General features: G+C 50.5%; 1 protein-coding gene across 5 annotated transcripts in view; it reads right to left on the minus strand.

Moving 5' to 3' along the window:
* Window positions 1-1,516: 1,516 nt before the first annotated feature.
* Window positions 1,517-13,448, minus strand: part of LOC105920162 (CSC1-like protein 2) — a 29,922-nt gene continuing 17,990 nt past the window's right edge. For 4 of the 5 annotated variants that reach the window (XM_036137714.1, XM_036137713.1, XM_036137717.1 and 1 more), the window contains 17 exons: window positions 12,570-12,621; window positions 12,314-12,422; window positions 12,178-12,248; window positions 12,022-12,102; window positions 11,813-11,936; window positions 11,581-11,714; window positions 9,906-10,043; window positions 9,569-9,722; window positions 9,367-9,473; window positions 9,124-9,210; window positions 8,987-9,052; window positions 7,644-7,806; window positions 6,626-6,731; window positions 6,389-6,556; window positions 3,376-3,491; window positions 3,221-3,304; window positions 1,517-3,132 (listed from right to left, as the gene is read on the minus strand). In XM_036137714.1, the coding sequence (XP_035993607.1) occupies window positions 2,932-3,132; window positions 3,221-3,304; window positions 3,376-3,491; window positions 6,389-6,556; window positions 6,626-6,731; window positions 7,644-7,806; window positions 8,987-9,052; window positions 9,124-9,210; window positions 9,367-9,473; window positions 9,569-9,722; window positions 9,906-10,043; window positions 11,581-11,714; window positions 11,813-11,936; window positions 12,022-12,102; window positions 12,178-12,248; window positions 12,314-12,422; window positions 12,570-12,621 (1,961 nt within the window). In that variant the 3' untranslated portion in view covers window positions 1,517-2,931. The remainder of the gene's footprint in view (window positions 3,133-3,220; window positions 3,305-3,375; window positions 3,492-6,388; window positions 6,557-6,625; window positions 6,732-7,643; window positions 7,807-8,986; window positions 9,053-9,123; window positions 9,211-9,366; window positions 9,474-9,568; window positions 9,723-9,905; window positions 10,044-11,580; window positions 11,715-11,812; window positions 11,937-12,021; window positions 12,103-12,177; window positions 12,249-12,313; window positions 12,423-12,569; window positions 12,622-13,448) is intronic. The other variant, XM_036137716.1, reaches the window with a different exon arrangement.

Raw genomic sequence — 13,448 nt, forward strand, 5'->3', positions numbered from 1 at the left:
ATGTCTGGAATAAAAATTATTCAAACCTGAGATTTTACAGGACTCTGGTTTTTAAGAAGATTAATTTTCTTATAAAAAATCCAATATTTCTAAAAGGACACCTTAGTGTATGAAACAGCGCCACCACCAGGTAGAAAAGTTCCTCTCTTTATTTCTCAGCATTGAGTTTCAGTTTGTTGAGGTTTATCTAAGGAATATGAAAGGCTGATTGCAGCACAAAGCTGTAAAATTAAACTTTGCATCAGTTACATGGCGGCGAGTTATTTATGTAAATAGTGAATAAAACTGGACCCAATATGGAGCCCTGAGGAACAGCCTAATGAAGGTGAGGTGGAAAACATTTTGTTCGGTCAGTTTCCAAACCTTGGGGCCGATGTGATGACATTTCTTCCATCCAGTGAGAAAGAACCTGGAACATTTAACCTTTCAGAACCATTTAAAAAGGTTCCAAGCTGCGCCAACAGTTCTGCTGAAACGTTAAAAATCCTTCTGGTCACTTCTGCGCCTCATCGGCCTTTAATTATTGGTGTTTCTGAGCAGGCCAGCTGACAGCTCTGCTAGGGCCCGGGACAACGCCCCCCCCCCCCCCCCCCCCCCCCCACACACACACACACACACAGTGGGTCATGTCCACAGTGGGTCATGTCGCCGTTTGTTCCCACAAAGAGACGGCGGAGCGGATGGGAGCCAGCTTCTTTATTGATCGTGGAACATAAACAGGACAAAGGTTTCACGGTACACCCGGAGAGCAAAGTAAAAATAAATAGTGTCACAGCAATAAATAAAGCCTGACATGAAGCGCCGTGTCGTCTCAGACGGTGCAGTCCATGGCTATTTACACAGTTCTTCAGCGCCGTTCCTGCAGCTTTCAGCTGCTTCACATCTCAGTCGCTATAGCAACCAGTTAAAAAACTAAGAAAAGCAAAAAGTGTGGCGTTTAAAAACCTTCCAGTCGTCACAGCTTCTTCTTTAACACAGTTCGGTATCAAATACTTCAATCGGCAAGATACAAAAATATCACACAGACTTTTTAACCACGCATCCGGGTTCAGCTCAGCTCCTCAGAACCAGAACCCACTGGACGGGTTCCCAGCAGAACCTCCGGGAGTCTGCTGGTTCCTGGGCTGAATCAACAGACCAGCGGGTTCTGGAGGTTCTGAGCTGAACTAGGAACCTCAGATTCTGACCCAGATCCGCTGCAACGACCTCCTGCGGGTTCTGGTTCCAGAGAATACAATCAGCGCCGAGGAGACCCAACGACACGAACACAAAGGCTGCAGGTTCTCCGGCGTGCAGCCGCCAAGAACCGGCGGCTGCAGCTTTCATCGTCCAGCTCAGTGTCCCCCCCCCCCTCAGTGCCCCCCCCCCCCAATGACCTCAGTGTCCCCCCCCCCTCAGTAACCCCCCCCCTCAGTGTTCTCCCCCCCTCAGTGTCCCCCCCCCCCCCAATGACCTCAGTGACCCCCCCCTTCAGTGACCCACCCCCCCAATGACCTCAGTGTCCCCCCCCCCTCAGTGACCCCCCCCCCCCACACACACACAGACTAAAACAAACTGATGTAAACATGAACTCAGAGGAACAGATTCCACCTTCAGCTTCGTCTCCATCATTCTGGTTCTGGTTCTGAGATCAACAGCAGGAATGTAGCTGCGACCCAATTGGACCGAATCACTTGGACCGGGTCAGAACCAGCCGGTCGACCAGACCGGGTCAGCAGGAACCAGTAATGAAAGTGTGGTTCTGTAAGAGCGTCAGGATGAGACCTGGAAGGTGCTGGATCTGAGGGAACCGGGCCGCGGTGTCGGTCCGGTTCCACTGGTTCTCAGCATCCAGCCAACAGAAAGTTCTGACCCGCCAGATCACTGAAACGTTTTAAATGACGTTTGGAACAACTACTGCCACCTGGTGGTCAGGCTGAAGATAGCAACCCATCACCTGTCTGACAGAACCGGGTCCAGAACCACTGGTACCACCTGAACCGGGCCGGGAAACGGAACCAGAACCGATGCTGTCATGGCGTTGCTGTTACTGGGAGACGGAGCTGAAGGAGGTGAATGCTGGAGAACGATCAGCCACACACACAGACATTTCCCCAGAGTCTGGGCAGCTCCAGGCATCGGACCGGACCGGACCGGACGAAAAGCGCTGCTCTTCCTTGTTTCCAGACGTCCGACCTCTCTGCTGCCGCCAGAAGAGTCCGAGAGTCTCAGAAAGAGTTGGAGGGCTAAGCTACAGACGGCGCCTTATTCACATCTTAAGGTAGTCCAGGTGACAGAAGCCGGGAGGGAAGGATCCGTGGGCCCGGTCCGTCGGTTCCGAACAGTTCTGCCGCAGCAGGACGAGCTGCGGATGAAAACGGGCGCTTGTTCCTGCGATGAAGGACGGCGCCGCTAGGTGGCGACGTCCCTGAGAACGACATGCAGCGAGAAGCTTGGCGGGCGGACAGAAAGTGGGAGGATGTGCAGAACTAATGTGGGGAACAGAAGGACGGAGGGGCGGTTCTGCGTAAGCGAGCTTCTACGGCTACAAGAACGGACGGCTGGGAAGGTTAGCGGTCTGATGCCGAGGGCGCCGCCAGACGGCGGCGAGGGAAAAGGTTGATTCCTGACGACCTTCACACGACTCGGGAATCATCAGGGATCAAGACAAGTGCGAACGAACGGAAACCAGCCCAGGCACGAGTTAAGCCCCTCCCTCCCCGCGGTACGGACAGTTTGGGCGTGGTGGGTATGTACAGTGACTTCCTGCGGAGGGCTGGATGGTGGCGATCCGGCGCCGGCGTCAAAGGTCAGGGTCGAGTCTTCAGGCTGAGAGGGGGCGGGGCTAACCTAGCCACACCACGGTTTGCGTGCGAACAGTAAACCTCCAGTTGGCTTTATTGGTGGCGGTGGCACGGCTAGCTCCGCCCCTCCCTCTGGCTCCGCCTCCAGCTACTGGTGGACCTCGTTGGCGATCAGACTGTCCTCCCCCGACTGGAAATCCGCCTCGTTGATGCTGCTGCCTCCGTTGAGCATCTCCTCGTCCTGCGACGAGCCGCGGTCCTCCTCGCTGCTGCCTCCGCCCGGCTCGTCAGAGTTTGGGTCCTGGAGCACCTGGGCGATGTACATCTGCTGCTGCGGCGCCGGCTGCTGCTGGGCACACAACCAGAAGTGGGTCAGCACACGCTGGCGCCTCGCCACATCAGAGTCACGCGGTTCTGCCAGAACCCGGAAGATTCACCTGAGACTTGGTGGTTGGGGAGGACGAAGAGCGAGCGGGTCGTCCGTTCTTCACAGCATCCACTTCGCTCTCCTTCGTGTCGATCTGAAACAGAAACATTCACCGTGAGACGACCGCTGGCCAATCAGGAGCCACACCTGCGGCGAGAAGCTCACCTTGTAGTTGTGGGCGCTCAGGTACTTGAAGTGTCCGAAGCAGACGTGGGACAGACAGACCACGATGGTGACGACCAGAACCACCAATGTGAACATGGAGGTGGGCGTCTCAAAGCCTGGGGCACACAGTTCAGTTATGAACACCAGATATAGTTAGTAAACTACAGACCTATATCTAATCTTCTTTTCTTATCTAAAATTCTTGAGAAAGTAGTTGCTAATCAACTTTGTGAACATTTACAAAGTAATGACCTACTTGAGGAGTTTCAGTCAGGCTTCAGAGCTCATCATAGCACTGAAACAGCTCTGGTGAAGGTCACTAATGATATTCTCATGGCCTCAGATAATGGACTTGTGTCTATACTTGTCCTGTTAGATCTCAGTGCTGCATTTGATACAGTTGATCACAATATTCTCCTACAAAGACTTGAGCATACTGTAGGGATTAAGGGGAAAGCATTAGGCTGGTTTAAATCTTATCTGTCGGACAGATTCCAGTTTGTTCATGTTAATAATAAATCTTCCTCAAACTCTAGGGTCACCTGTGGAGTACCACAGGGTTCAGTCCTTGGACCAATTCTCTTTACTATATATATGCTTCCGATTGGCAAAATTATCAGACAGCATGGGATTAATTTCCACTGTTATGCTGATGATACTCAGCTATATTTATCCATAAATCCTGATGAATCCAATCAGTTACTTCGACTGCAGTCATGTCTTGATGACATCAAAAGCTGGATGACTTTAAATTTCCTGCATTTAAATTCTGACAAGACAGAAGTTGTAATCTTTGGGCCAGAGTCTTCAAAAAATAAACTTCTTAACCAATCACTTAATCTGGGTGGCATTAACCTGGCCTCTGGTAATAAAGTAAAAAATCTTAGTGTTATTTTTGACCAAGACATGTCATTTAAATCCCATATGTTTCCTTTTTTCACCTCAGTTCTCCTACTGTTCTACAATCTGCATTGTTTGTTGTTATTTCAGCTTTTAACTTTTTGTTCTCTGTCTTTTTTCTCTTTATAGAAGGTACACCTGGTCTGGCGTTCTGTTAGCTGTGACATCATCAGGGGAGGCAGATCATCCTCTATAAACTACAACTAGGACAACAGACAGCAGCTTCATCATTACATCATCTACTTCACATCTGAATATTAACTCCACTGGCTCCCTGTCACATTCAGGATAAATTAATCTTATGATCATACAACCACAGCCTGGACAATGCAGGACACATAACACTATGATGTCATACATTTTAGTTTACCACAGATCGCTCATTACAATAATCACTCTCTGCTTTGCCAGTTATTGCCCAGCAATTAATTATCACAACTCATGAGTTTATAAAAAGGCATTTTTTAGCTTTTTTGAAGTTTAATAAAACTGTTAAATCCTAGCCCAGTGACTGGAGACCTGTCACCCCCCCCCCCCCCCCCCCCCCACGACCCTGTGTGACGTCGAGCTGCGTTTCCCTATCAGATACGGCTTGATGTAACAACTGTAGAGAAAAGCCGGTATAGAAAATCCATGAAGGCTGGGATGTTAAATTTTTTAAAAGTTTAATAAAATTAAAAGTTTATCAGAAAAAACATAACTTGCTTTTAAATATGAACATTTTTAATGAGCAAAATGTTATTAATGTATTTTGTAAAGTTAAATATTGTTGAAGGTAATCTTGGCTGCAGTCTGTCTGTCTGCAGGTGTTTTAGGGTCGAAGTAAAATAACTTCATAAAAGCTCTCTGAGAATCTGAGAATCACCTTTGGCCTCAGCCAGTTAGAACCCGCTCTCCAGTCCATGTTGTAGCTGCAGTTTTTTTTATGTAGTTTCCTTAATAATCTAAACAAATCAAAATCCTTGTCATTTTATTAAGTGTCCAGGTGCGCAGCGGCTCATTAGATGAACGCTGCTTATTGACTGATAGCCGCTCTGACTGCAGCTCTGCCTTCTTTGGTTCAGAAAAGCACAGGAGAAATTATTTATTTTTCTACTTTTTCCAAAACGGACCCAGTCAAATGCAGGACATTGTTTTATATTCCCACCCTTGTCCAAAAAAAAAAAAAGCGTGTTATGCTAAATTAGCCTGAGCTAGCGCTTTACTCTTAAAGTTTTAAATAAAACGTAACAGCGAATCATGAGGAGGTTCCTGGTTGGTTTATCAGCTGAGTTGCTGGAAGCCTGGGAATAAATGCTGACAGGTGACATGGCCACAGGTGGAAATAACTCATTAATTAACTGTAGGAGCAGCGACAGCCCCCTTTACTGATGGAAGTTGTTGTCAGATGTTCAATCCGCTCAACTTTCTGACCTGCTGGTTTGCATAAACCCAAAGAAAATCTTTGACCATCACTACTTTCATTCATGCATCTGTGGCCAGTTTGAGATGTTCTTCCAAAAGTTATGATTGAACATCAATGAAGCTCGTTGGCAGAGGTCCGCTTTGCAAAGACCCGCCCTGCTCTCTTTCTGATTGGCTAATGTCCCGGCTCTGCCAGGTTTCATTGGTTGAGAGCAGCTTCAGTTTAAAATCTTGAATAAAAAGTGTAGAAGGAACAATTTGCGCTAATTTTCCAAATGACAAATCCGTCGCAGCGACAGAGAACTTTAACTCCTGCAATAAATAACTTTAAACCGTGTGTAATAGCACAACACCACAACCGACACGGATCCGATACCGCAACTAACATGTTGGCTGCAGAGATGTCTGACTGTACCAGCTTTCTTATATAACCTCACCTGTCTGCAGCCTCACCTGCCTGCAGCCTCACCTGTCTACAGCCTCACCTGTCTAGCCTCACCTGCCTGCAGCCTCACCTGTCTGCAGCCTCACCTGTCTGCAGCCTCACCTGCCTGCAGCCTCACCTGTCTGCAGCCTCACCTGCGTGCAGCCTCACCTGCCTACAGCCTCACCTGTCTGCAGCCTCACCTGTCTGCAGCCTCACCTGTCTGCAGCCTGTCCAGAGAACAGAGGGGCGTGTTTGTGTGCGTCTCAGTGGGTCACTGCTCACCTGTGCGGACGGTGGAGAAGAAAAGCAGCCAGAAGAGGCAGAGGATCGGCGCGGCCACCACCTGAGTCACTGCGGCTGAGTGGATCTTTTTGTCCAGCTTGGAGGGCAGGTAGGCGTAGTACATGTTGTACCTGTCCACCAGGTGTTTTAGCAGCATGTACATGAGACCTGTAGGAAGAGGCGAGTTGAGTGCACGGCTCAGGCAGCTACCTGCCGACACCGACGCTGCGCACTGACCGAAGGGGACGATGATGGGGCAGGTGATGCTGTAGGCCATCACCACCGTGAAGACGTTCATCATCCAGGCGTACGCGGCGCCAAACTGGAACTCGTAGGCCTGATGCTGCAGAGACGGCGGCGTTACGGTCAGAGCAGACATGGCGGCGAGAAAAGACGCTCGCCGCTTCCTGACTTTGTCAGAATGTCTCAGGACATCAGAAACAGAAACATTGAGGCAACACAGGTAAAAACAAAACAAAGGTTTTATCATTGAGGCAGAAGAACAAACCTGCATTAAAACCTGACGGTGGCTCATCACACCTGAGCTCACCTGTTCCAGCCAGGCCTGACCACCGCCTCACAGAGGGAGGAAGCACGGAGCAGCGGGGAACCTCCCCAGGTAGGCCGGCCAAACTGACCCTGAGAGCGCAGCGACCACAACAACATCAAGGGAGCCGCAGACCTCACCTGCCTCAGGTATGGTCAGAGGCTCCGCCTCCAGTGTCAGAAAGAGGCGGGGCTAGAAGGGCGGAGGTCTGAGACCCTGCTGAGCTGAAGCACCGCCATGTTTGGGTCCCTGAGGCTTTTGGGAAAATGTTCTGTGGACTGACCCGGTCCATCTGGTCCTTTCAGGGAACGATCAGCGGAGTTCTGCTGCGGACCAGGAGAAGGTCCGGAGCATCACCTCACATTCTGACCTCTGCTCAGAACCTCCAGCTGAGACCAGGATGGGTTCTGCAGCAGAACACCAGCAGGTCCACCTCTGAATCGCTGAAGGCGAACTAAATGAAGACTTGGGAGTGGCCTAGTCAAAGTCCTGACCTGAATGCCACTGAGGGGCTGAGGAATGACCATATAAGGCCGTTCCTCCTGGAAAGCCTCAAATCGCAGCTTTGGATTCGTTTGCCTTAATGATAAAAACCTTTGTCTCCAAACTGCATTCTGGGTATTCTGTCGTCTCTGACACTTTGTGAAGCAAAGCAGGAAGTTGGCAGACGCTTTAAACGGCGCGTCAGAGCGGCGGCGGCGGCCTCACCCTCTTGACGTTGCGGCGGTCGGCGGCGGAGCGAGCCAGACACAGCCGGATCATGTACATGAGCAGCCCGGGGATCCTCAGCAGGTCCATGGCGTTCCCGATGAAGGCCGAGGCGATGACATAGTTGACGAAGAACGCTCCGTTATCCGGTAAGAAGACGCACCTGTAGGGAAAACACGTGTGAGAACATGAGAACCGTGAATGGAACCCAGCAGAACGCCTTCAGACCTCCTGACCCCCAACGTCTCCTCAGCTGTCTCAGTTCTCCCAGCATGCTCTGCTATTAGCAAATTTTCTCGACAGGTAGGCAGCATAAAGGGGGACCCGTCAGGTCCTGATTTGACTCATTTTGTGGGATTCATCCTAAATTCCTGGAGGAAAACGGTGCGTCTTTTGACTTTGTTATTCCTGGACGTTTGAAACGTTTGCATGTTTGGATTCAGGATACTGGGATCTCTACTCATTGGTTTTTGTGGATTTTTGAAGTATCGGCAAATACAGCGGATGTCGGAGCCATTTGGCCTTGATCAGGCTGCCGGCTGCATGACGCGCTCACTATGGCTGTGAACGGACAAACCTGGCAGGTGAATGGAGCGAAGCCGAAAAGCTGCCTGTGTTGGAACGCAGACTGACTTTGGTGGTTGAACTCAAGGGGAAATGGGATAAAATCTGGGAGTGAAGCGCGAAAAAGCCCAATAATTTGGAAAATTGGATTTATGTGGAGCCAGCAAAAGACTTAAAGCTGACAGGAAAGGCAGTGCAGCTTGTCTCATAACAAATAACATATTTGGATTCCCTCCCTATCAACCACTGGATTGTTATAGCGTAGAGCTCAGAACTCTCCCCCACTCCCCCCTCCCCCGCTGACACCTGAGGATGCTTCTCTGAACTGTGGGCCGGCTGATAACATCGAGGACAATGGCCTCTGGAGAGTGTTCACGGAAATAAAACACTTTCACCCATACACACACGCATAACTGATACTCATAAAACTTGAATTTACACGCGACAGGTCTCAAATGTTTACCTTCTGCATACATGTTGTCTTGTGTTATTTGTGCTTTTCATGCTATGAGGGTTTTTTGTGTCGGTTGTTTGTCTCTTTATAGGTGAGAGCATAAATTGGCAAACATCTGTCTCTTTTTTTCTCCCCCCTCTTTCCCCCATGTTGTTGCTCTTCCTTCGACAGTTGAAGGGCAGCGCCTCGTGAACTCCGTGTAGGCGGGGCTGTTAGGAGGAATGTGGCCTTGACGGCTGCGCTATTTAGCAGCAGCTGACTGGCTGCATTCCTTGGCAACGCAAGGCCTCAGTCAATCGTTCCCCTAAATGTTTGGAGAACTTACTCAAAGCGGATCTTGGCGTCGGCCAGGAACTTCTTGTCGAACAGCCAGCGGAAGAACACGTCCAGACTGAAAGCAGAGACAGAAACGGATCAGAACCAGAGCAGCGCTGCAGCGGCGCCGCCCCAAACGATTCTCACCTGCTGAGTCCGAGAGACGGCAGCAGCAGAACCATGAAGATCAGGAAGGTGTAACATTTGTGCATGGTGGTTCTGTTCTCTCCGGACCTGCAGGGACAGACAGACGAGTCAACACGGTTCTGGTTTCAGGCCCAAAGCCCTGACTGGACCGAGCCGTTTGCTACGGTCACCAGAACTCATGCACCGGTGCCTGACTGGACCGAGACGGGCCGGACCCGAGGGGGGGGGAGGAAGCAGCGGTACCTGGTCCAGTGAGCTTCGAAGAAGGCAGAATAATAGACGATGGTGGGTAGCAGAGCAGAGAAGGCCCAGAGCAGCAGGGTGGGGAAGAACTGAGTGACTATCGGGTTCTGTCCAGAACACAAACAGAATCAGAACCAGAAGCTCAGCAGCAGAGAGAAGAGAGAGAAGCTCTGAGGACGGAGGAGCCGAGGGTTCTGCTTACGTTCAGGTACTCCACAGGCTTGGTGACGTTGAACTTGTCCATGGTGGAGATGATGATGGCCGGCGTGGTGAGGAAGAAGAGCAGGATGAAGAGGATGCAGTTGATGATGAAGCAGCGGATCCACCAGGAGATCCCGCCCAGCGACAGGTGCTCCCTGCAGGAAGTAAGCACAGCGTGTCAGCCGGCTGCTCAGCCTCAGGTGAGTCTCAGGTGAGCCTCAGGTGAGTCTCAGGTGAGCCTCGGGTGAGTCTCAGGTGAGCCTCGGGTGAGCCTCGGGTGAGCCTCAGGTGAGTCTCAGGTGAGTCTCAGGTGAGTCTCAGGTGGGCGGGGCACCTACCAGCGGACGTTCTGCGGGTCAGGAGCGTACGTCACGCTCCAGTTGTGGACGTGGAGGACTTCACTGAACTGAGAGGAACACGGCTCCTGGCGACAGTGGCAACCCTGAACCTGACAGGCGTTGAAGTCCTTCAGGATGCTGGAGAGGAGGAGGAGGAGGAGGAGTCATGGCTGTGATGAAGGTTTACCGCTACAGCACCAAATCACGTCACCTCCAGGATCTTTCCACAGTTCCTCTGGAAACCCAGCAGGTCAGCTGACCAACTCAAAAGTTTGAAACATTTCCTTTTTTCACCTCTGGAATATTAACCCTATAAAAAATAAACTTCTTAACCAATCACTTAATCTGGATGGCATTAACTTGGCCTCTGGTAATAAAGTAAAAAATCTTAGTGTTATTTTTGACCAAGACATGTCATTTAAATCCCATATTAAACAGATTTCCAGAGTTTCCTTTTTTCACCTCAGTTCTCCTACTGCTCTCCAATCTGCATTGTTTGTTGTTATTCCGGCTTTTAACTTTTAGTTCTCTGTCATTTTTCTCCTCATAGAAGGTACACCTGGTCTGGTGTTCTGTTAGCTGTGACATCATCAGGGGAGGCAGATCATCCTCTATTACCATCTAACATAGAAAGTACTCCTGGGTCAATGTGAGCTTCTGAGCTTTCTGTGTCTCTGCTCTGTCTTCTCTAACATAGAAAGTACTCCTGGGTCAATGTGAGCTTCTGAGCTTTCTGTGTCTCTGCTCTGTCTTCTCTAACATAGAAAGTACTCCTGGGTCAATGTGAGCTTCTGAGCTTTCTGTGTCTCTGCTCTGTCTTCTCTAACATAGAAAGTACTCCTGGGTCAATGTGAGCTTCTGAGCTTTCTGTGTCTCTGCTCTGTCTTCTCTACCATAGAAAGTACTCCTGGGTCAATGTGAGCTTCTGTGCTTTCTGTGTCTCTGCTCTGTCTTCTCTAACATAGAAAGTACTCCTGGGTCAATGTGAGCTTCTGAGCTTTCTGTGTCTCTGCTCTGTCTTCTCTAACATAGAAAGTACTCCTGGGTCAATGTGAGCTTCTGAGCTTTCTGTGTCTCTGCTCTGTCTTCTCTAACATAGAAAGTACTCCTGGGTCAATGTGAGCTTCTGAGCTTTCTGTGTCTCTGCTCTGTCTTCTCTAACATAGAAAGTACTCCTGGGTCAATGTGAGCTTCTGAGCTTTCTGTGTCTCTGCTCTGTCTTCTCTAACATAGAAAGTACTCCTGGGTCAATGTGAGCTTCTGTGCTTTCTGTGTCTCTGCTCTGTCTTCTCTAAGCCCCAGTGGGTGGAGGCAGATGAGCGTTCACACTGAGCCTGGTTCTGGTTCTGCTGGAGGTTCTCCTCCCTGTTAAAGGGGAGTTTTCCTCTCCACTGTCGCTTCATGCATGCTCAGTATGAGGGATTGCTGCAAAGCCATCAACAATGCAGACGACTGTCCACTGTGGCTCTACGCTCTTTCAGGAGGAGTGAATGCTGCTTGGAGAGACTTGATGCAACCTGCTGGGTTTCCTTAGAGAGGAAACTTTCTCACCAACCTGGAGGATCTGATGGAGTCTGACTTTAGAAAGAACCTTGAGATGACGTAAATTGGTGCTGTATGAATAAAGCTGGACTGAATTGAATATCTCTAAGTCACGGTTATGGTCAGCGCTTACATGGCGGTCATGGCTTCGTTCTGGAAGGTGACAAAGGCCATGCCCAGGGGTTTGGTGTGGACCTTCTCCTTCTCCTTTCTGTACTCCTCTTTCAGCTTAGCCTCCCTCTTGGTGTAGTAGCTCACAGCCTCTTCCTGTGGGGAAAACAGGCCCGATGAAACAGAACCAACATGGCCGCTGAGCGCCGCTGAGCCCCAGCAGACGCTGCCACATGCAGAAGGAGAGACGTCACCTCCTCGCAGCCCGTGATGGCGCAGCAGCACAGGTGTCCGCACGGTTTGGGGTTAATCATGGTGGGAACGTGCTCTTTGGCCATCAGGTCGGTGAAGAACTTCTTACTCCGCTCCGTCTTCTTCCTGCAGCCCGACCAGGAAAGGTTCTGCTCAGACAACCGGTCCAGAACTCCTGGAGGTCCAGAAGGCAGAAGAGGAACACACTCACCTCTCAGCGCTCAGCGCCATCAGTTTGGCCACATTATAGCAGATCCGCGCCTCCAGAACCACGCAGTTCTCGTAGGCCTGCCTGCAGAGCAACACAGCATTAAAACCCCAGCGGATCAGAACCAGTCGGCCCGCCGAGAGGAAAGAAGGAACGTACTCAAAGTGCTGCTTGATCTGACTCTCCTCAGCATACTTAGAGATGCCGTTAATGAATAAAGTGCGTTTCACCTGCAAGACACAACAAAGTTAGACCCGGTCTAAGCTCCGAGGTTCTGCTGAGGTTCTGGTCCTACCAGGTCGTCCTCCTTGTAGTGCATCTTGGACGTGTGTCTCCTCATGCTGTAGACGGTCAGCAGCAGATACATGAAGGCGAAGGTCGTATGGAGCCACAGCAGGTTGGTCCTGGAACACATTTGGGTTCAGGTTCTGTTCACCAGGATCCGATCACCTCTGCTTCTACCTCAGGCTGATCAGAGCTAAATAAGCTTTATGCCGTAAACCCAAATGGACCCGTCTAAAGCGGTCCTGAGAGGAGAACCTTCAACTCACCCTGACTTCAGGTTGGCGATGGTGGTTCGTCCAAAGCTGTAGGCGTTGTTCTCTGCAACAAAAACACGTCACGCTGTAGGAAAACCCGACAGGCGGCTTTAAGGTGAACTAAGTCTCCAGATTCCTGCTGCTGCCGTCGTCACGGCCGGAACCACAAGTTTACATACGCCACACGAGAGACGGCGGTTCTGCTGTCAGACGTGAAATCTGAATAAAGGAATTGAACCGGGATTGAACCGGGTACTTGCATCCTTCTCAGAGCACAAGCACGCTGCTCTAACCACTCGGCCTCTCTTTGACAGGAACATCAGGATGTCAGGGAGAGAACGGTGGTCTGGTTCCCCTCGGATGAAGACGCCGCCTTCATCTGTTGAACCGTTGTGGACAGCGACCGCCCGGCGGGCCCAGCGCTCAGGAAGGAGGCAGCTTCTGTGAAACGAGGACCGACACGGGGAGGCAGCAGGAAGACGGCATCAGAGATCCGTTTGCAGGAGACGGGGAAATGCTTCAGTGGTCTGATGAGACCATAACGAGCATGGTTACATGTGGAGGAAGGCGGAGGCGTCCCCGCTGTGAAACACGGCTGGCGGCGTCATGCTGTGGGCCTGTGGTGCTGCAGGAGGAACTGCTGCACTAAATACACCAGAAAAGAACATTAGCACGGCGGCTCCAGACTGGGTCAGCTCCACCGGTTCTGTCAGGAGGAACGTTCCTGCCAACCTTTGTGAGAAGCAGAACCAAAACGTTTGACCCAACTTTAAAGAGTACCAAATACTGACAATGATGTATGTAAACTTCTGACCCTGAAGGAAACGATGTTTAAAGATGATGAATTATTCTGGCATGTAGAACGCAGAAATAATTATGGTAGTTCTGACG

The sequence above is a fragment of the Fundulus heteroclitus genome, chromosome 5, assembly GCF_011125445.2.
Source record: "Fundulus heteroclitus isolate FHET01 chromosome 5, MU-UCD_Fhet_4.1, whole genome shotgun sequence".
Lineage (NCBI taxonomy): Eukaryota > Metazoa > Chordata > Actinopteri > Cyprinodontiformes > Fundulidae > Fundulus > Fundulus heteroclitus.